This window comes from Leuresthes tenuis, unplaced genomic scaffold (assembly GCF_036924035.1).
Source record: "Leuresthes tenuis unplaced genomic scaffold, fLeuTen1.0.hap1 SCAF_21, whole genome shotgun sequence".
Classification (NCBI taxonomy): Eukaryota; Metazoa; Chordata; class Actinopteri; order Atheriniformes; family Atherinopsidae; genus Leuresthes; species Leuresthes tenuis.
In genome coordinates, this window is record NW_027325375.1 from 30,809,762 (window position 1) to 30,830,450 (window position 20,689).

Genomic DNA, 20,689 nt, shown 5'->3' on the forward strand with positions numbered 1-20,689 from the left:
AAGAACATGTTCATTCAGACAACATGTATGTTTAAAATAAACTGCATTGCAACAATTATGTCTAGAAATGAGGTGAATTTCAGATAAATTACCTTTTAAATGACAAAAATATAACCAGAACAGCTTGAATCCAGAGTAGAACTTTTACGTTGTGTTCGCATTAGTAACTGATTGAGAGGAATGCTGGCATGACACCATGACTCATGTTTGAGCTCCAGTTTTCCCTCAAGGTTTTCTTACGCACATTTAGAACTGCTGCGATAGAAAAGCTGATGGAAACAGGCTCAGAAAAATGGGTTTTTTGCCTTTTTTCACAGGATTTGATGCACGTAAAACAAGATGAAACAGCAGCTCAGGCCTGCTTCTCGCTTCACGGCCTGTTTACCAAGTCAGGTTGTGAGTAACTGGTTTACAGACTTGAGTTCCTTCTGATCTCAGGTGAAGAAAGACTCCCTTCTGGTATTTAGAAATGATTGAATGGAATAGTCTGCAGCAGCTTTGCAGCCGACGCAGCAGTTTAAACCCTGTTGAATAGCTGTGAGCTGGTTAGGTAATACTGACAGTTCAGATTAGGAATGAGATTCCTTTGGTGGAAGCAGGTCATGTTGGAACACCGGTGTGTGACATCCCATAATAAAATCTATGTTTTTCCCTTCTCCATCCGCAGAGGACATGCAGGGAAGCCAGGAGGCTGCAGCCCGTTTCTAAGCAACAACAACTCACAGACAACATGGGCTACAAGGTAACGTTTCATCTTCCTGAGCCTAAAAGTTCAAGTTCACACTCTCAGGTGTAGAATAAGTCAGAGGGAAACCTCTGGCCCCCCCCCCCCCGCTCAGAGACATGAGTCCTGTGGATGATTCACAGCTCGAGCTGGAGTAACAGCTGCTGCCGGTGCAGGTTCAGCTCACAGAAAGCTGCAGATGACAGAGGGCAGCGAGGAAATGAAAGTCTGAGGCACGTATCATGGCTCAGATGTGGGTACAATGTCGGTAAAAGCAAATATCAGAGGAATGCATCAACATCATCCGGTTCCAGAGAGCATGTTTACAAGGTTGAGACACCTGGATGTCGGCTTTGTGGCTTCCTGACAGAGCTTCTCGTAGATTGACAAGTGTCTGGTTATTTGAAGATGCTCTCATTGTGGGGAGATAAATCTTGTGATTGATTTAATAGATGTAAGAGGAGCTGTATGCTTGTGTGTGGAAGCTGCTTGTAACAAAGAAACGACTCCCTGAACGAAAGCATTCATTAAAAGAGCTAAACTCTTCAGTCGATGGAGGTAAATTATTATAAAAAGGTAATTGCACTGAAATGTCTTCCAGTTTATGGCAGACAGAGGTTTTCATTGGCTTAAAGGCTGATGACCTCTGTGACCTCTGTCAGCTCACAGGTATGAAGGTAAATAAAGATCTCAGCTCCTTCTTCGGTGCATTTCTCAGAAAAGGGATCACTTTTGATGCACTTTTTGTGTTTTTTCTGTTTAATTTCTTATTGATCTGAATCAGGATTCATTCTCCCTTTGTGGTTCGCCTCAGTTTTATTCCTGCTTTTGCTTCACATCTCTGCACTCTTGGTTCTGTACTTGCGTTCATGCTGTCGTCGCTCACCCTTCTCCGTGTTTCTCGCTGTCAGGTTCTTTCATTATTTAGTGGTTTGTTTTTCAAGTTTAGCTCACCTTTTTGTTTCTTTCAATAAAAGATCTCATCATCCCTCGCCTCCAAACTGCTGTTTGCCACATTCGGCTCCTCAGCCTTTCCCCACCTAGTTGAGAATTCTCAACTAGGTTTCTTGAAATTTGACTGAATAAAAGTAAAGCAGCCGAAGCCACAGCTCCGGTTCCTGCTGTGGGAGGCAGGTGAGAGGCAGGTACACCCTGGACGGGCCAATCAGGGCTCGGCTCTTAAACACCGGGCTGATAGTCGGCCATCAGGAACATCAGGAACATCAGGAACATCTGGAGCATCAGCATCGCTTTTTGGTGATTCAACGTGTTGAAACGCTGCCAGCAGGGACAGAAATCACTGATCGTCTGCTCAGCGTTGTGAGAGTGACATCATTGGAGTTATTCTTTTGGTTAAAGCTTAAATTCTCGTACGTGCACAGAACAGTTCACGTGAGGTCGGGCCGGGCAAAAAAAACTGTTTCACTGATTCATTTGACTTTGAGGAGAATTTCTTTTTAAAGAAACTCGTTTTCCTCTTTAACTTCCACTGCCGCCGCTCCCTCTGGGCTTCCGTAGTTCAGGTGCTGCCGTTACTTCCCACAGGGACACAACAACATGTTGGGAAACCCAGTGAAGGCCCAGTCCCTGCTGCTGTTTGGACCCGGTTCGGTTCTCCAGAGTCAGACCTGGAATAAACCCCGGTCCATCGCAGAGTTAGTTCAGCATCTCAGACAGAGGCTAGACGCTAAAGACTGCCACCGCGCACAAACAGCTGCTGCAGAGCAGGTAACGTCATCTTCAAAGTGTCCGTGTGACAGAAGGTGGGAGCTGCAGCCTCCGGGCACGCTGCTAAAGACGTGTTTATACGGTGGAAAAGCCGGGTTTATCCACAGGATGAACACTTTGGACGTCAGGTATGTGATCTGACGACAGATTTATCAACAACGATTGGGCTCAGCTGAGCTAAAACTAGTCTTTGGTGATGAGTAACCCTGATCTGAGGGCAGCTGCCTCTCCTCCTCCTCTGTTTTTGGACAGGATTAATACCTGAGCTTTCTATATTTGATCAAACGCTTCTTAAAGTCGGTGTCTGTGGAACTTCTCTGTCTCGTTTCACTTCCTGTTTGTGCATTTTTTCACTTGTTTGAAAAGATTAATTTCTCTTATTTCATCTCTGTGTGTTTATTGTAGAGTTTTTCCTCTTTGTTCCGTGTTCTGCCTCCTTTGTCCGAGCCAACATCTATATTCTGTGGCTTTGAATTGGTTCTTCCTGTGTTTGTTCCTGTCCCTTCAGCCACCTTTTGACTGTATATGTTAACCTGTTTGAGATAGTTTCCTTCCTTTTCCAGCATGTTTGATAAAGTCTGTTCTGTCACCCAACCAGCCAGCATGCTGATCGAGTTGGTTCTGCTCCTATAAATCATCTAGAGAAGCTGCGTTTACATTCATGTCTGCTGTAGACTCGGTGTGCTGTACACATACAGACTGATCATAATATTCTAATTTTTTCAAATTTATTGAAGATGTTTGCAAGTGACACAAACTAATAGGAGCACCTTTCGTAAAAACAAATTTGACAGGTGACCTTTAGATGACCGAGTATGTTAGGAAGGGGTTGGGGTTAGGGAGGTTACAGTTACAGTTAGGGAGGTTACAGTTAGGGAGGTTACAGTTACGGTTAGGAAGGTTACAGTTAGGGAGGTTACAGTTACGGTTAGGAAGGTTACAGTTAGGGAGGTTACAGTTAGGGAGGTTACAGTTAGGGAGGTTACAGTTAGGAAGGTTACAGTTACGGTTAGGAAGGTTACAGTTACAGTTAGGAAGGTTACAGTTAGGGAGGTTACAGTTTGGAAGGTTACAGTTACGGTTAGGAAGGTTACAGTTACAGTTAGGAAGGTTACAGTTAGGGAGGTTACAGTTAGGGAGGTTACAGTTAGGAAGGTTACAGTTAGGGGTAGGGAGGTTACAGTTACAGTTAGGAAGGTTACAGTTAGGGAGGTTACAGTTAGGGAGGTTACGGTTAGGAAGGTTACAGTTAGGAAGGTTACAGTTACGGTTAGGAAGGTTACAGTTAGGGAGGTTACAGTTAGGGAGGTTACAGTTAGGGAGGTTACAGTTAGGAAGGTTACAGTTACGGTTAGGAAGGTTACAGTTACAGTTAGGAAGGTTACAGTTAGGGAGGTTACAGTTTGGAAGGTTACAGTTACGGTTAGGAAGGTTACAGTTACAGTTAGGAAGGTTACAGTTAGGGAGGTTACAGTTAGGGAGGTTACAGTTAGGAAGGTTACAGTTAGGGGTAGGGAGGTTACAGTTAGGGAGGTTACAGTTAGGGAAGTTACAGTTAGGAAGGTTACAGTTACGGTTAGGAAGGTTACAGTTACAGTTAGGAAGGTTACAGTTAGGGAGGTTACAGTTAGGGAGGTTACAGTTAGGAAGGTTACAGTTAGGAAGGTTACAGTTACAGTTAGGAAGGTTACAGTTACAGTTAGGAAGGTTACAGTTAGGAAGGTTACAGTTACGGTTAGGAAGGTTACAGTTAGGGAGGTTACAGTTAGGAAGGTTACAGTTAGGGGTAGGGAGGTTACAGTTAGGGAGGTTACAGTTAGGGAGGTTACAGTTAGGAAGGTTACAGTTACGGTTAGGAAGGTTACAGTTACAGTTAGGAAGGTTACAGTTAGGGAGGTTACAGTTAGGAAGGTTACAGTTACAGTTAGGAAGGTTACAGTTAGGGAGGTTACAGTTAGGAAGGTTACAGTTAGGGGTAGGGAGGTTACAGTTAGGGAGGTTACAGTTACAGTTAGGAAGGTTACAGTTAGGGAGGTTACAGTTACAGTTAGGGAGGTTACAGTTACAGTTAGGAAGGTTACAGTTACAGTTAGGAAGGTTACAGTTAGGGAGGTTACAGTTACAGTTAGGGAGGTTACAGTTACAGTTAGGAAGGTTACAGTTACAGTTAGGAAGGTTACAGTTACAGTTAGGGAGGTTACAGTTACAGTTAGGAAGGTTACAGTTAGGGAGGTTACAGTTACGGTTAGGGGTAGGAAGGTTACAGTTACAGTTAGGGGTAGGAAAGTTACAGTTACGGTTAGGGGTAGGAAAGTTACAGTTAGGGATGTTACGGTTACGGTTAGGAAGGTTACAGTTACAGTTAGGGGGGTTACAGTTATGGTTAGGAAGGTTACAGTTACAGTTAGGGAGGTTACAGTTACAGTTAGGAAGGTTACGGTTACGGTTAGGGGTAGGAAGGTTACAGTTACAGTTAGGGGTAGGAAAGTTACAGTTAGGGAGGTTACAGTTAGGGTTAGGAAGGTTACAGTTACAGTTAGGGAGGTTACAGTTAGGGAGGTTACAGTTACGGTTAGGGAGGTTACAGTTATAGTTAGGAAGGTTACAGTTACAGTTAGGGAGGTTACAGTTACAGTTAGGGAGGTTACAGTTAGGGAGGTTACAGTTACAGTTAGGAAGGTTACAGTTACGGTTAGGGGTAGGAAAGTTACAGTTAGGGATGTTACAGTTACAGTTAGGGGTAGGGAAGTTACGGTTAGGGGTAGGGAGGTTACAGTTACAGTTAGGGAGGTTACAGTTACAGTTAGAGGTAGGAAGGTTACAGTTACAGTTAGGGAGGTTACAGTTAGGGAGGTTACAGTTACAGTTAGGAAGGTTACAGTTAGGGAGGTTACAGTTACAGTTAGGAAGGTTACAGTTACGGTTAGGGGTAGGAAAGTTACAGTTAGGGATGTTACAGTTACAGTTAGGGGTAGGGAGGTTACAGTTAGGGTTAGGAAGGTTACGGTTACAGTTAGGGAGGTTACAGTTACAGTTAGAGGTAGGAAGGTTACAGTTCATACAGTTAGTAACCCTAACCCTAACTGTAAATCACACAGCAGTTAAGGTTAGTAACCCTAACCCTATACCTATCCCCTTCCTAACATACTACAAGGTGCCCCTATTAGTGTGTCAAGTGAGAATTAGTTTGTTGTTCTTTATCTTTCTGTTTATTCCTCGTGGTTCTGAAACAGCTCTCAGTTTACTTACTTTAAGTATGACATGGATCAGCATTTCAGGCAGAGTAAGTGTTAATGTCCTGATTCTGCGCCATGTTGCGTTCCTCCACCTCCCTCGGGGCAGCTTATGAGGACCTTGTTCATGCGTTCAGATTAGAAATGACTTCAACTGGACTGAAATGAGATTATAGATAAAAAACCAAGAACCATGACAGACAGATACCCAAACAGCTGGAACAGTCTCACTGTTGGAGCCATGAAGATGTTGAATACTGGGTTATTGAGCTGTTCCAGTGTGTCATCAGCAGGTCACCGGTGGGCAGCTCCTAACACGCACCTCACAGCTGCGTTAACCTGCCACAGTTCTGTTCGATAGTCAGCAGCTGGATCGTGTTTTCCACGGGGATCAGACAGGACCGTCGCTCTGCAGCCGACCAATCAGCCGCCGTGTGGTTTGACGCTGCATAAAACCATGTAACTCGGTCCGCCCGCACAGATTAAAACACACTGCAGCAACACCACGGCTCGTGTACTTTCTGCCTACGTAAGTCCACACACACACACATCTCTGCTGACTGTGTGTGTTTACGGGAAGCAGGCCAGCTTTCAGAGTCATAATATTCAGATTAAACGACTTTCTGACCGGTTCAGGTAGAGTTAAGATAAAGACTTGAATGCATAGCCAGACTGATGTGTGTGTGTCCTTGTTCTGCTCTTGTTGTGAGGACATAAGTCTGCGTTTAAAGTCACGTTGTGTGGAAAAGAGCTGATGTTTGTGCTGTGAGTCGAGTGTGTGTGTGAAGGCAGGGGATTTAGGGTGACATGTTTAAGCAGATAGCGGATGACACCACCATCTGTTTCAGCTCTGCAGTCACACTGATGCAAAGCCTTGGCTTCACTCTGCAGCCGAACCACACCACACAGCCACAGCTGTGCGAGCAGCACCTCCGTCAGCAAAGTCTGCAGGTGATTCACTCCTCTGATGCGCTTCTGTTACAGAAGAAGCTCACATTCGCATCAGAGCTCGTATTTAATCTCAGTCATTGTCTGGATGATAATCTTTGTATTTTTGTCCAGCAACAGGAGCCTCTTATGTTGCTTTTTTCTTGTTACCCAGCGGTGTACGAGTCAGAATCGTGGCCCGATGCGTGATAACATTCAGTCTGCAGCCCTCGCTCCTCTTGACTCATATCCGGCCAATTTATTTCCAACATTTCACACACAGATTAAAGCACAATAGCCAGCAGGAGCCAAGTGACAATCAGTTCAGTCTCAACAAAAACTGACTTTATCAAATTCACCCTCAGGGACAATCCTGCGGATTACAGATACAGAGGGGGGGGGGGGACATGTGACCATCCAAGCATGACATTCAGAGATAAACGTTCAATAGTTTGACTGGACTGGAGTTAACAGGCATCTGCTAATGCTGCAGAGCCTGTGGTGACGTCTCCCTTCAGAAGGAGTGAATGTGAAAGGTCAGATGGGTGTTTGTCCAGTTTTAAAGGGTATGAGGATGAGGATGAGATGGAGCTATGGAGCCATTTCAGGGTATAATGTTTATTAATAATAATAAAAAAAACTGAATTGAATATGAACTTTTTTTTAAAACTGAAATTTCGATTTTGAGCTTGAACTGTGGAAAACAAACACATCTGCATTGAAAGTAGAAAGAAGTGCAGAAAACTTTGTTTCAGTTTGAATTGAAGTGTTTTGGGGCGGGGCTTCAGATGACAGGCGTGTGGATATTTGTTTTCAAATGAACAAACATTATGGCCCTGAAATGGCTGCATATGGACGGCCATCTTGTTCAGTACCTGTATCCGGAAGTGTTGTTACAGTCAAATCTGATGGAGGAGATAAACAGGAGAGAAGAAGAACCAAAGAACCAAACAAAGAGACTGAATCTCAGTGCCAAGGAACCGAATTAGAGCAAACAAAGCAAGATAAACCACAGAGATCCATGAGCTGGACTGGATTACTGACCCACACAATGTAAACCAGCTTCCCCAGCTTTTGTTTTTGTTACTTAAAGCCTTAAGTTCCTTCATCTGGTTGCCTCTGTCTGGGTCTGGGTCCTCCATAACCTTCCAACACCGACATGGTAACAGCATCTGTTTATTGGTTGTTCACAGAAAGTGATTTATTTATAGATTAAATGGGAATTTAAATTTAGAGCAGTGTATTTGTCTGAGTGTCAGAGAAGACTCTAAGTGGAAGATAATTAGCCAAAGGGGATCACAGCATTTGCAGGTTTAGAGTAATATTTTGCTAAGTGTGGCTGCGGTATGCAGCAGGCCAGCATCCACATGTTCAATGCTCAGGTTGAGTGGTTAAATGCTTCCTGTTACTGTTACCAAACTGACTTCATTTTAAAGAAAAGGGTCACATATTGAGCAATTAAATTAAAACCATATGTTCTTCCTGGAGATGGAGCTGGAAGACAATTTCAGGTCTTTTTCCTCTTTTTTAGTCAATTAGAAGTTTGTTGCACAGTTAAATAAAACCAAAGAACAAACATGAATCTGAAGAAGTGAATAAACACGAGGAGATAACGGCGAAGATCTGATGACAAACCAGGGAGCATAAATACTGTGGAGGGAGCTGATGGAACCTGTGGATGAGGACAGGTAACAGATGACCAATCAGGAGGGAGCTGAAGGAACCTGTGGATGAGGACAGGTAACAGATGACCAATCAGGAGGGAGCTGATGGAACCTGTGGATGAGGACAGGTAACAGATGACCAATCAGGAAGGAGCTGATGGAACCTGTGGGTGAGGACAGGTAACAGATGACCAATCAGGAGGGAGCTGATGGAACCTGTGGATGAGGACAGGTAACAGATGACCAATCAGGAGGGAGCTGATGGAACCTGTGGGTGAGGACAGGTAACAGATGACCAATCAGGAGGGAGCTGATGGAACCTGTGGATGAGGACAGGTAACAGATGACCAATCAGGAGGGAGCTGAAGGAACCTGTGGATGAGGACAGGTAACAGATGACCAATCAGGAGGGAGCTGAAGGAACCTGTGGGTGAGGACAGGTAACAGATGACCAATCAGGAGGGAGCTGATGGAACCTGTGGATGTGGACAGGTAACAGATGACCAATCAGGAGGGAGCTGAAGGAACCTGTGGATGAGGACAGGTAACAGATGACCAATCAGGAGGGAGCTGAAGGAACCTGTGGGTGAGGACAGGTAACAGATGACCAATCAGGAGGGAGCTGATGGAACCTGTGGATGTGGACAGGTAACAGATGACCAATCAGGAGGGAGCTGATGGAACCTGTGGGTGAGGACAGGTAACAGATGACCAATCAGGAGGGAGCTAATGGAACCTGTGGGTGAGGACAGGTAACAGATGACCAATCAGGAGGGAGCTGAAGGAACCTGTGGATGAGGACAGGTAACAGATGACCAATCAGGAGGGAGCTGATGGAACCTGTGGATGAGGACAGGTAACAGATGACCAATCAGGGAGGAGCTGAAGGAACCTGTGGGTGAGGACAGGTAACAGATGACCAATCAGGAGGGAGCTGAAGGAACCTGCAGCTGAGGACAGGTAACAGATGACCAATCAGGGAGGAGCTGAAGGAACCTGTGGGTGAGGACAGGTAACAGATGACCAATCAGGGAGGAGCTGAAGGAACCTGTGGGTGAGGACAGGTAACAGATGACCAATCAGGAGGGAGCTGATGGAGCAGCTGTAGCTGAGGACAGGTAACAGCTGACCAATCAGGAGGGAGCTGAAGGAACCTGTGGGTGAGGACAGGTAACAGCTGACCAATCAGGAAGGAGCTGAAGGAACCTGTGGGTGAGGACAGGTAACAGATGACCAATCAGGAGGGAGCTGATGGAACCTGTGGATGAGGACAGGTAACAGATGACCAATCAGGAAGGAGCTGATGGAACCTGTGGGTGAGGACAGGTAACAGATGACCAATCAGGAGTGAGCTGAAGGAACCTGTGGGTGAGGACAGGTAACAGCTGACCAATCAGGAGGGAGCTGAAGGAACCTGTGGATGTGGACAGGTAACAGATGACCAATCAGGAGTGAGCTGAAGGAACCTGTGGGTGAGGACAGGTAACAGCTGACCAATCAGGAGGGAGCTGAAGGAACCTGTGGATGAGGACAGGTAACAGATGACCAATCAGGAGGGAGCTGAAGGAACCTGTGGATGTGGACAGGTAACAGATGACCAATCAGGAGGGAGCTGAAGGAACCTGTGGATGAGGACAGGTAACAGATGACCAATCAGGAGGGAGCTGAAGGAACCTGTGGATGAAGACAGGTAACAGATGACCAATCAGGAGGGAGCTGAAGGAACCTGTGGGTGAGGACAGGTAACAGATGACCAATCAGGAGGGAGCTGATGGAACCTGCAGCTGAGGACAGGTAACAGATGACCAATCAGGAGGGAGCTGAAGGAACCTGTGGATGAAGACAGGTAACAGATGACCAATCAGGAGGGAGCTGAAGGAACCTGTGGATGTGGACAGGTAACAGATGACCAATCAGGAGGGAGCTGAAGGAACCTGTGGATGAGGACAGGTAACAGATGACCAATCAGGAGGGAGCTGAAGGAACCTGTGGATGAAGACAGGTAACAGATGACCAATCAGGAGGGAGCTGAAGGAACCTGTGGATGAGGACAGGTAACAGATGACCAATCAGGAGGGAGCTGAAGGAACCTGTGGATGAAGACAGGTAACAGATGACCAATCAGGAGGGAGCTGATGGAACCTGTGGGTGAGGACAGGTAACAGCTGACCAATCAGGAGGGAGCTGAAGGAACCTGTGGGTGAGGACAGGTAACAGATGACCAATCAGGAGGGAGCTGAAGGAACCTGTGGATGAAGACCAAAGGGAGACGTTAGCCAGAGCACCAGGCAGCTGTTTCATGTATCTGTCAACAGGCTCAGTCCCATCTTACAAATCTATGAGCCTTTTTTCTGTTGTTGGTTTAAATGTCGGCTCGAAGCAGCAAACATCAGAGCAAAAAGCAAGTTTTATGCTGCAAACATGCACAGAAAACTTCAAATATTGTAGGTTTGGATCTTCTAAGAGAGAACAAAAGGCTGCATACAGCTGGTTCCCATAGTTGAGGCGAATTAGAAGCAGCTGCTTCCTCCAGCGGCAAAAGATAGAAGCCTCATTGTTTAGTCCCTGGGGTCCAGTGCAGATGGTCGAACCGCCTCAGAGGATGTCAAGCAAGAAAAGATGCTGCCGTCAGATCAGCTTTTACTGTCTCAGAAACGTTCTCTCAGCTTCTGATTCAGAAGAGTGTAGAAAAAGCTTTCCACTCCTGCAGTTCGTGAGCTCATACTGTGAATAAGAGTGTAATACGTTGGGGGCACACTGTCCTGTTTGCAGCATGGCGCTCACATCTGTTGGCAGAACCAACTGTTGCTGAAGCGTGTCTCCACTCAGGCTTCAGTAGGTTCATAGAATAACTTCCATCCGGTGAGTTGCTGCCAGGCTTTTAAACAGCAGATATTGACAGGATGTTTTGTGCTGTTGTTCTTCATGTAGCAGCAGGTTGTCAGATAGGCATGTTCTGCCTCCAGCATACTAACCCAGTACTGCTGTATTGACTTTATAAGAACTCTGCTGCAGGATGGTTGTGCTCAACATGGATTCATTCGATTCCTGTCCTGGACGAGCTCATCTGAACCCATTTTCTGTCTGTTAATCCTGCTCACTTGTGCATAAAGTGCTCTGATGCACTCTGACGCAGACCCTGTTTATCTCTTTTAAGCTCATCCAGCTCGAGGTTATGGTGGGAAAGTGGTCCAGGAGACCTTCTCTTTTTTTTTTCCTTCTGTAGCTCCATCTTTGGGATATAAAGATGCCTCCGAGCCAGATGGAGTATGTAATCTCTCCATCATGTCCTGGGTCAGTTCCAGGGTCTCCTCCCTCATGGGTATTACTGGAAAATGTCCACAAAGAGGCATTATGACCGCAGAGGACAGTTTGTGTTGTCAGGGAATAACAATTCATCATAGAGCACCTGCTGGAGTCGTGCTAGAAGCTTCTTTTACGTTTGGTTTCCTGCTTTAAAAAGGTTATTTTACTTCTAAATCCTGAAACTGCAGGACTGCCTGTTGTCCAACTGGCTGAGGATCATTGAGAGACTGAGTTAATCCTTAAAATATTAAGCAAACGTTCATGTCTCAGTTACTTTTTATGTTTGAAAGCTTTTGATCTGATTTTGGGATCCAACATCTAAAGAAAGTGCCAATCTGTTCAAAGCCACCAATCCCTAAAGTCCCAGTCTTACATTTAATTTCCACACCTTGTTCTCTCCGGTTCTGTCCTTTTATTGGAGGTTCAGCAGATGAACCATCCATAATTAAAATGCACTTGCCGGTGGATTTCTGGTCTGTTTCTACAGATTATGTTGATGTAATTATGTGAAAGTACTGAGAAAAGTCCTGATCCAGTTCTCATTTTTTTATATTTTGTATCCAAGCAGACAGACTTCCTGTAACCTTTAAAGTGTCCTGATCAACACTTCTCCAGCTTTCTGAAGCTTTCTTTGGACATTTTCTTCTTTTTTCCCTCATTTTCAGTCCTTGTACCTGAGCATTTTTCATTTTCAGAGTCACTTAACTCTGACCTTTGACCCATTCAGGCAGAAAAAAGGCTCCTAACTCAAGGGATGAACCAGTGTTGTGTCGACACAGAACAGACAACTTAGCAAAGAAGCCATTTTAAACTGGATCTTTAGGCACTTTGTCACAAAGACACATCATTTGTTCCCATTTCTTTAGCTGCATCTATGAAAAACAGCAAAGAAAACACAGTTTGACAGACAGAAAATAGGATTTCTGCAGCAACAAGGTGATTCCCAAAGAGCTATTAGCTGAAAACTTGGCATATCTCAGCATGGTGTGCAGTGTGTCCTTAAAACATTTGAGGAAACTGGACAAGTGGAGGACAAAAGAAGAAGTGTCAGGCCTAAAAAACTATCTACAGCAGATGAACAGGATCTGAAAGTGATGTCCTTAAGAAAGAGGAAAAAATCCAGCTGTGACCTGACAGGACCTGAGAGATGCATCTGGACCTTCAGCTGATCCATCTACTGTTGGCCCAAGCCTCATCAGAAATGGTCTCCATGGAAGGGTGGCTGTCAAGAAGCCGTTCTTAAGGAAGGGAAACAGGGAGAAAAGGCTGAGCTGTGCCAAATGACACAAGAAGTGGACTGAAAATCAGTGGCAACAGGTCTTATGGAGGGATGAATCCTCCCCAGAGCCCGGACCTCAACATTATTGAAGCAGTGTGGGATCATCTGACAGAGAACGGAACAAAAGGCAGCCCACATCCAAAGAAGAGCTTTGGGATGTCCTTCAAGAAGCCTGGAGAACTATTCCTGAAGACTCCTTAAAGAAATGACAGAAAGCTTGTCTCAGAGGGTTCAGGCTGTGTTGGAGAATAAAGGAGCTCAGACCAGATATTCACTTTAAAGCTGCTGAGAACTGATAAAAAAACTCTGTTTCTGCCTCAGATTCTGGGTTTATGTCCATGTTTGATCATGTTTTGATGAACAGGATCTGAAAGTGATGTCCTTAAGAAAGAGAAAAAAATCCAGCTGTGACCTGACAGGACCTGAGAGATGCATCTGGACCTTCGGTGCAGTAAAATGTGGCTGAGTTCATACTTTCTCCCTCTATGGTCGCTGCATGATTCTGGTTGTTGTTATCTTTAAATCATGAGACTGAAACAGATATTAAACTTCACTCCATGTGGTGATAAAATGGTTGTGAATAATCTTATTTAAAATCATTTGGTAACTTAATTTACTTCCATTAAATGTGACCGACAGCTGAGTCAAAGATGGCCGATGGAGATGTTGCTTCTTTTTCAGTCTGTTCACCCATTTATTTCTCCCTTTCTTCCCTTCCCTTCCCTCTCCTCCTCCTCCTCCTCTCTGCTCTTTCTCCATGATTTCACCCGTCACCCGGGGCAGTGATGGCGCCCTCATTTCTCTGCTCTCTGCTCTCTGTGTCAGACTCTGTGGAAACCATCATTATTACCAGTAGAAGTGGGTTATCATATTCACCTGGAAAACAAAGGAAATTATCAGTATTGTCATTCGGTGGCATTTAAACTGACAATAAAAAGTAGCTTTTTAAAAGAAGTTTCATGTAAATGTTAAATATAAAAACAAAAACGCAGCTTTTTCTGTCGTATTATCAGTCTTTTGCGGTAAAAAGGGTGTTCAAACAAACATAACTTTAAATATTGGGAGATTATTCGCATTGAACATATCATTTTCATGACGTCAGTGTTTCTGATATTTTAGAGAGATTTAAGCTTCAGTGTTGAACATCTAGCAGCTGGAAAGTTCTTTTTTCCTTCTAAAACTCTGACTTTCTGACATCTTACAATAGAAGCTGTTATCTTATTAGATGTCTTATTTGTTATAAAATGCATGGACATGACAGGAAGTATAAATAAGAGATAAAACTGAGCTAGATGTTACCGTTCAGCTGTTAAAGGATGGAAAAAAAGCATTTTACTTCTGCTGGTTACTCTGGAAACTTTTTCACTTCTGTTCTGATGCATAACAATGGAAATGGGGAAGTTCAAGAATATCAATATAATATCAAGAATAAGACCTCCAGATGATCCAGATGAGTTGAAGAGGAGACGTCTTGGATGCAGAGCAGGAACAAAATGGAGAAAAAGGAGGAAGTTTAAAGCATTTCTTCCTTTAATCATCAGGGGAAATGTGAGATCTCTGGTGGATAAAATGGATGAGCTCGGAGCCCTGATGAGGACACAGCAGGAATATCAGGCAGAGACCTGGCTGCAGGAACCACTCTAACAGCTCTCTGCTCAGCTTTAAGACTATCGGGGCAGACAGAGACTGCAGACAGAGCGCTAACAGTAAAGGAGGAGGATCACAGAGCTGGTTAACAACAGATGGTGGAATCCTGGACCTGGCTGCAGGAACAGCTCTAACAGCTCTCTGCTCAGCTTTAAGACTATCGGGGCAGACAGAGACTGCAGACAGAGCGCTAACAGTAAAGGAGGAGGATCACAGAGCTGGTTAACAACAGATGGTGGAATCCTGGACCTGGCTGCAGGAACAACTCTAACAGCTCTCTGCTCAGCTTTAAGACTATCCGGGCAGACAGAGACTGCAGACAGAGCGCTAACAGTAAAGGAGGAGGATCACAGAGCTGGTTAATAACAGATGGTGGAATCCTGGACCTGGCTGCAGGAACAGCTCTAACAGCTCTCTGCTCAGCTTTAAGACTATCCGGGCAGACAGAGACTGCAGACAGAGCGCTAACAGTAAAGGAGGAGGATCACAGAGCTGGTTAACAACAGATGGTGGAATCCTGGACCTGGCTGCAGGAACAGCTCTAACAGCTCTCTGCTCAGCTTTAAGACTATCCGGGCAGACAGAGACTGCAGACAGAGCGCTAACAGTAAAGGAGGAGGATCACAGAGCTGGTTAACAACAGATGGTGGAATCCTGGACCTGGCTGCAGGAACAACTCTAACAGCTCTCTGCTCAGCTTTAAGACTATCCGGGCAGACAGAGACTGCAGACAGAGCGCTAACAGTAAAGGAGGAGGATCACAGGGTGACATCATCAGCTGAGTTGTTGCTAAGCTACAGAAACAGCAGCCCAACCCACTGATGGAGACCCCTGAAGGTTCCTCCCCACCTTCCTTCTCCACTTTCAGCAGCCAAAGCTTCTTCAGCTGCCCTTCGGGCTCTCTTTTGTGCCTCTTTCTCATCCGACTCCTCTCATTTAACCATTATTCTTCCTCCACTCTTCACAGGTGTATTAATCCCACTCCTGACACCACTGAAGTGTAAGCATGAGAGAAATATAAATGCCATCTATATATTTATTAATCTCCAGGATCATCTGCCTCCAAACGGACTTTCTCCACCTCAAAGTTTCCTCAGAGCAGGATAAAACCTTCTGGTTTTCTTTTATTTTCTGACTTTGGGTTGATTTCCCCGTTATATTCAGTTTTCTTGCTTGTGTTCTTAGTATTTTGGAGTTATTCTGTAAGCTTTGTCTCTGTCAGGTCTCACAGAGGCTCTTAGGTTTTCTGTATCTCATCTTCTCACTTCCTGTTTTATTTTGAAATGAACAACTCCTCTTGTTTATAGATAACTTTCCCTTCCTCCCGTGTGTCTCATTGTCTTCCCTGATTCCCAAAGTGTTTCCACTTGTTCCCCTTGGTCCCTCAGGTGTATTTAGTCTGCGTTTCCCTTTGTCTCGTTGCCAGTGTGTTGAATTGTCTTTCGAGCTTTCTTCCTCTTGCCTCCAAAGTAACCAAAGATCTTGTTTATTAATGATTTCCTCCTTGAGAGCGATTTTCTGTTGTAAGTTTTTCCATAGATTTATCCAAGTGAAGTTTTCTTTGTCTTGTCATTTATTCAGTAGTATCTCCGGTAGAGGAGTGTCTTTGATTTAAAGTTATAACTTTCATAGTAACTCATAGTAACTGCATCAGAAGGAGCCTCTTTTTGTTTTTTGCTTTTATTAATTTTCTATCGAGCCTCCGACGGTTCTGAGAGGGATAAGTTTATTTGTAAGATTTATAAAACCTTTTGTTTTTTCCTCCTAGCGTGGAGAGAACTTTATAGTCTCACTTTTCTCCCCATAGGTATCGAGGAGAGTGAGTTAGGAGTTTATAATCTATTACTTTGCTCATCAAAGTGACTATCATTATATAAATAAAATCTGATTATTGATGCTACCCTGCATCTGCCTCCAGTGCTTTTCACTTTTCATCGTAACAGAAGAAGTTATTCTGTAAGCTTTGTCTCATCTCGCCTCGGTTCATCTGCTTCAGTCTCAGCCCTGATCTTAGTTTAGTTTTCAGTTGATTCTGTTTCACATCCTCTTTAATTTTTGGCCTCAGCTCCACCCGTTAGCAGTCAGTCACTTGCTCCATCAGTCTCGTCCGTATTTGAGCTCCATGGTTTATCTCCGCTGCTCCGTTTGCTTCCTGTCTCTGAGTTATCTTCTGGTTAGTTCTGTCTTTTCTCTTTTTGCCTTTTTTAAATAAGTTTTCTGGTTTTCCAGCGTCGCTGCATCTTAAAACCTTCAGTTAGGTTTCCATCTGCTGTTCTGCTTTAGCGTCTGCAACAGTCTCTACTAATGTGGAACTTAAAGTAAAAACAACATAAATGTGCTTAATGTTCACCTTTCAACACCAAAGCTTCCCAACATGACTTCTGTTTCCTGCTTTATTCTCTCGTTCTTTCAGATTTATTCCTTTTTGCGGCACTTCCATGTTGGAAAAAAAACAGTTAAAAGTTGGCATCAAACAAGCAAAAGTTTAAAATAACAGAAATGAAGCTTTTGCGGCTTGTTTGGTTCCCAGTTCTGATTCGCTGACGCTACACGGCGTGTTCCCTCTGCAGATTCCCGGGGCGGCGATGGACAGAGTCAGCCTGCTGTGGCGTCTGAGGCGCCGGGCTCGCCGTGGAGCCGTCTGCATGACCTTCTTCTGCATCTGCATGGCTCTGCTTTACGCCATCTGTGCTGAAAACAGCGTGCCGGTCACCGACGCCATCTTCGGCGTCCGAGCACGAACCAGAGCTCAGCCTCGTACACACTCCGTCATCAAGGTCTGCCGCCAAGCGTCCGTGTCACTGTTGTTATGTCAGTTCTGAGGCCTGATCATCATCCTCTGACCCCTCAGGTGCTGCGGGGCGGAGCCAAACCCGTGTTAATCGACCCGCTGAAGCTCCCAGGGGTCATTCCAGGTGATCCTCACCGCCCGATCCCTGTTCTCTCCTCGCCAAACCACACCAACGAGGCCGTGGACTCGCCATCCAAGCGAATGACGAGAGCGCAGGAGCCCTCTGGCTTCTTCAGTCACCTGCTGCCGCGCCCCTTCACGCGGGCGCTGGAGACGCTGTTCGGAGGCCGGCGGCGGGGGGAGCTGAGCGGCAAAGGGGGAGACGCCGAGTTCTTCGGGCCTCACGGGCCTCTGGGAGAAGTGTGGAACGATGAGATGTCCAGCAGCATGCTGGGAAGCAGACTGAAGAAGGTGGTGCAGAACTACCAGGTGAGAGTTGCTGCCAGAGCCTGTGTGTGTTCATGTGTTCCTAACCGGAAACGTCTCGTTTCCTGGTGCTAATTATCTCTGTACTTTCCATCAGGCGATGAATAAATATGGAGTCAAGCTGTCCGGCCCCGGCGGCGTCTCCAGCAGGCCGAAGCTGAGCGCCCCCGAGCTTCTCTGCCAGCTGAAGAACAAGGTGGAAGTCACGACTTTGACCTCGGATCTCCAGCCCTTCTCGGCACAGCCCTGGGCCTCTCAGCTGCCGCCTGATCAGCTGACCTCTGACCTCGGGCCGTATAAGAGCTGCGCCGTGGTGTCGTCAGCAGGGTCGCTCCGGAACTCCGGGCTCGGAAAAGAGATAGGTGAGAGATTGTTTTCATGGATATTAAACAAAATGGAGCACAAACAAGTGAAATGTGAGAAAATGATGCGTTGTTTCTGTTTTCATACTCAGTTTGGAGGTTTGTAGTCAGAAAAATCACAGAATAAACAGCTTTCTGGAAGATTTCACAGTCAGGATTGGGTGTAAAAGCAGCTTCCACCAAAGGTTCAGCCTCTCCAACAAGGATGGGTCGTGGCTCACCGCTTTGGGCCAAACTCCATCAGAGAATCATCAATAAGTTCAGGAAATATTCCTCAGAGTCAGACTGGAAAGAACTTTGGTCTTTCAGCATCTACAGAGCAGAATATTGGGAACAGATTCATGGAGTCTGGGGAAGTCTCAGTGTGGAAAGGCCAAGGACAGAAAGCCCTGTTGGATGAGCTCGGAGCCCTCAGGCAGCACTGCAGGAGAAACCGTCAGGCCACCATGATCCATACAGCCACATGGGCTCAGGAGGAGCTGGGAAAAGCATTTCCACTCAACACAGTCCACGGCTGCATCCAGAAATGTGAGCTGAAGCTGCATCACACCAGGAGGAAGCCATATATCAGCTCTGAGCAGAACCACGGCCCAGTTCTCTGGACTCCAGCTCATCTCAGAGGGACAGAAAGACAGTGGACACGTGTTCTGTGGGCAGATGAGTCCACGTTTCAGCTGCTTCTGGGAAAACTGCTGAGAAAGAGCATCCAGCTGTTCTCAGAGGAAGGTTTAAAGCCAGCGTCTGTGATGGTCTGGGGCTGCAGCAGAGTCCATGGCATGGAGGGCTTCATCTGGGTGAAGGTACCACTGATGCACAGCTGGATGTTGGAGTTCTGCAGAGACAGATGCTGCCATCAAGGTGCCGTCTTTTCCCGGGAGGTCCGTGGTTATTTCAGCAGGACGATGCCAGACCTCATTCTGCAGGACTTCCAGCAGCTTCAGACACACAGAGTGTGTGAGCTCGGCTGCTGCCTGCAGTCCACATCTGTCTCCTGCTGCAGATGTTGGAGCATCATGAAGAGGAGAACCAGACAACCAGGGACTGCTGAGCAGCTGGAATCTGGGATTCAGCAGGAATGGACTCAGATTCCTGTGAAAAACTCATTAAAAAGAGTCATTAAAGGAAGCTGAAGGATGGAAACATGAGTCTGGAGCAGCTTTAACTGAGTGTTGCTGCCTCAGATTCTTCATTTGGTTCTGATTTCTTATCAAGTTGACCAGGAGGACATTGAAAGGTTTAAAAAAAGGTTCAAAACCATCTTCGCATCCTTTCTGGCTGCTGGGTTTGTATTTAGCTGTTATCTGAATGTTTTTGCCTTAAATGGATGGTTGCGTTTGAGCGGTTCCTGCGTCTGTATAATAACACACATGCTGCTTCTTATTATTTTCCAATGAATGTGAAACACCTGCTGTGGGTTTTGTTGTTTCAACACTTGTGTTCTCATGGAAATTAGCACCTGCTGTTTGTTGTGGTGAAGACGTCCCAGAGGGCTGAAAACAGAGTAACTTGAAGGGCATAAAGTGACCTTTCAGCCTGTTTCCACTGCATTATAATTTGAATTTTTCTGTAAAAATGACACCAAACGCTTCTTGAAACAACCTGAAACGGTTTCTTTGTTCCTGTTTTGGTGATTTCTTTAGAAACAGAAAATGTTCCATCAGTAACTCGCAGTAATGGCTTCCTTTCATCAACCCACAGACTCCCATGATGCAGTGCTGCGCTTCAACGCCGCTCCCACCAGCGGCTTCGAGAAAGACGTGGGGTCCAAAACCACCGTCCGCCTCATCAACTCTCAGGTGAACACAAAGACAGAAGTGACTGATGTTATATTGATCATTAATAACAGAAAACACGCAGCGCTTCACAGTAAATTAAGTAAAAAACTAAAGTAAAATCTAAAAACTAGTGAGTCTACTCCCATCCGCAGAGCCTCAGACAAGAATAAACTGCGCTTTGTGGTAAATTTAATCCCATTTGCTATTTTTATGTTAAAATGTATTGGAAAAGTGTTAGAAAATAATTATTTAGTCATTCATTCATGAATCCAACACAAATGATAAACCATTAGGCCTGTTTGCTGGTTTTATGCTTCAATACGGCCGCAGTTCCTAAAAGGTTGGCTGTTTAAAATGGAAATAAATCTCAGAAATTTATATTTTTATCACAGCAAAACATAGAAAACTGATCAAATATCATGAAAAATATGAGCTCACCTGGAATCAGCAGCAACAAAAGGCTGGAAAAGTGAGTGGAACTAAAGGGAAACAGCTGAAGGAACATAATCAGGTTAATTAGCTACAGGTTAGTAACACGATTGGGTTTAAAAAAGAGCATCTTAGAGAGAAAGAGTCTCTCATAATTAAAGATGAACAGAGGTTCAACAATCTGCAGAAACTGTAGGATCGGTAGATGCAGCTTAAAGCTCCGTCAGATGCAGCTTAAAGCTCCGTCAGATGCAGGTTATAGCTCCATCAGATGCAGCTTAAAGCTCCGTCAGACGCAGGTTAAAGCTCCATCAGATACAGGTTAAAGCTCCGTCAGATGCAGGTTAAAGCTCCGTCAGATGCAGGTTAAAGCTCCACCAGATGCAGGTTAAAGCTCC

The 20,689-nt window shown here is 45.3% G+C and overlaps 1 protein-coding gene across 1 annotated transcript in view; it reads left to right on the forward strand.

The window, feature by feature from the left end:
• The window catches only part of st6gal1 (ST6 beta-galactosamide alpha-2,6-sialyltranferase 1), a 28,544-nt gene that overhangs the window by 2,001 nt on the left and 5,854 nt on the right, over positions 1-20,689 (forward strand). The window contains exons 2-6 of the mRNA XM_072375615.1: positions 668-742; positions 17,079-17,285; positions 17,360-17,728; positions 17,823-18,087; positions 19,786-19,883. Of these exons, the coding sequence (XP_072231716.1) occupies positions 731-742; positions 17,079-17,285; positions 17,360-17,728; positions 17,823-18,087; positions 19,786-19,883 (951 nt within the window). The 5' untranslated portion in view covers positions 668-730. The remainder of the gene's footprint in view (positions 1-667; positions 743-17,078; positions 17,286-17,359; positions 17,729-17,822; positions 18,088-19,785; positions 19,884-20,689) is intronic.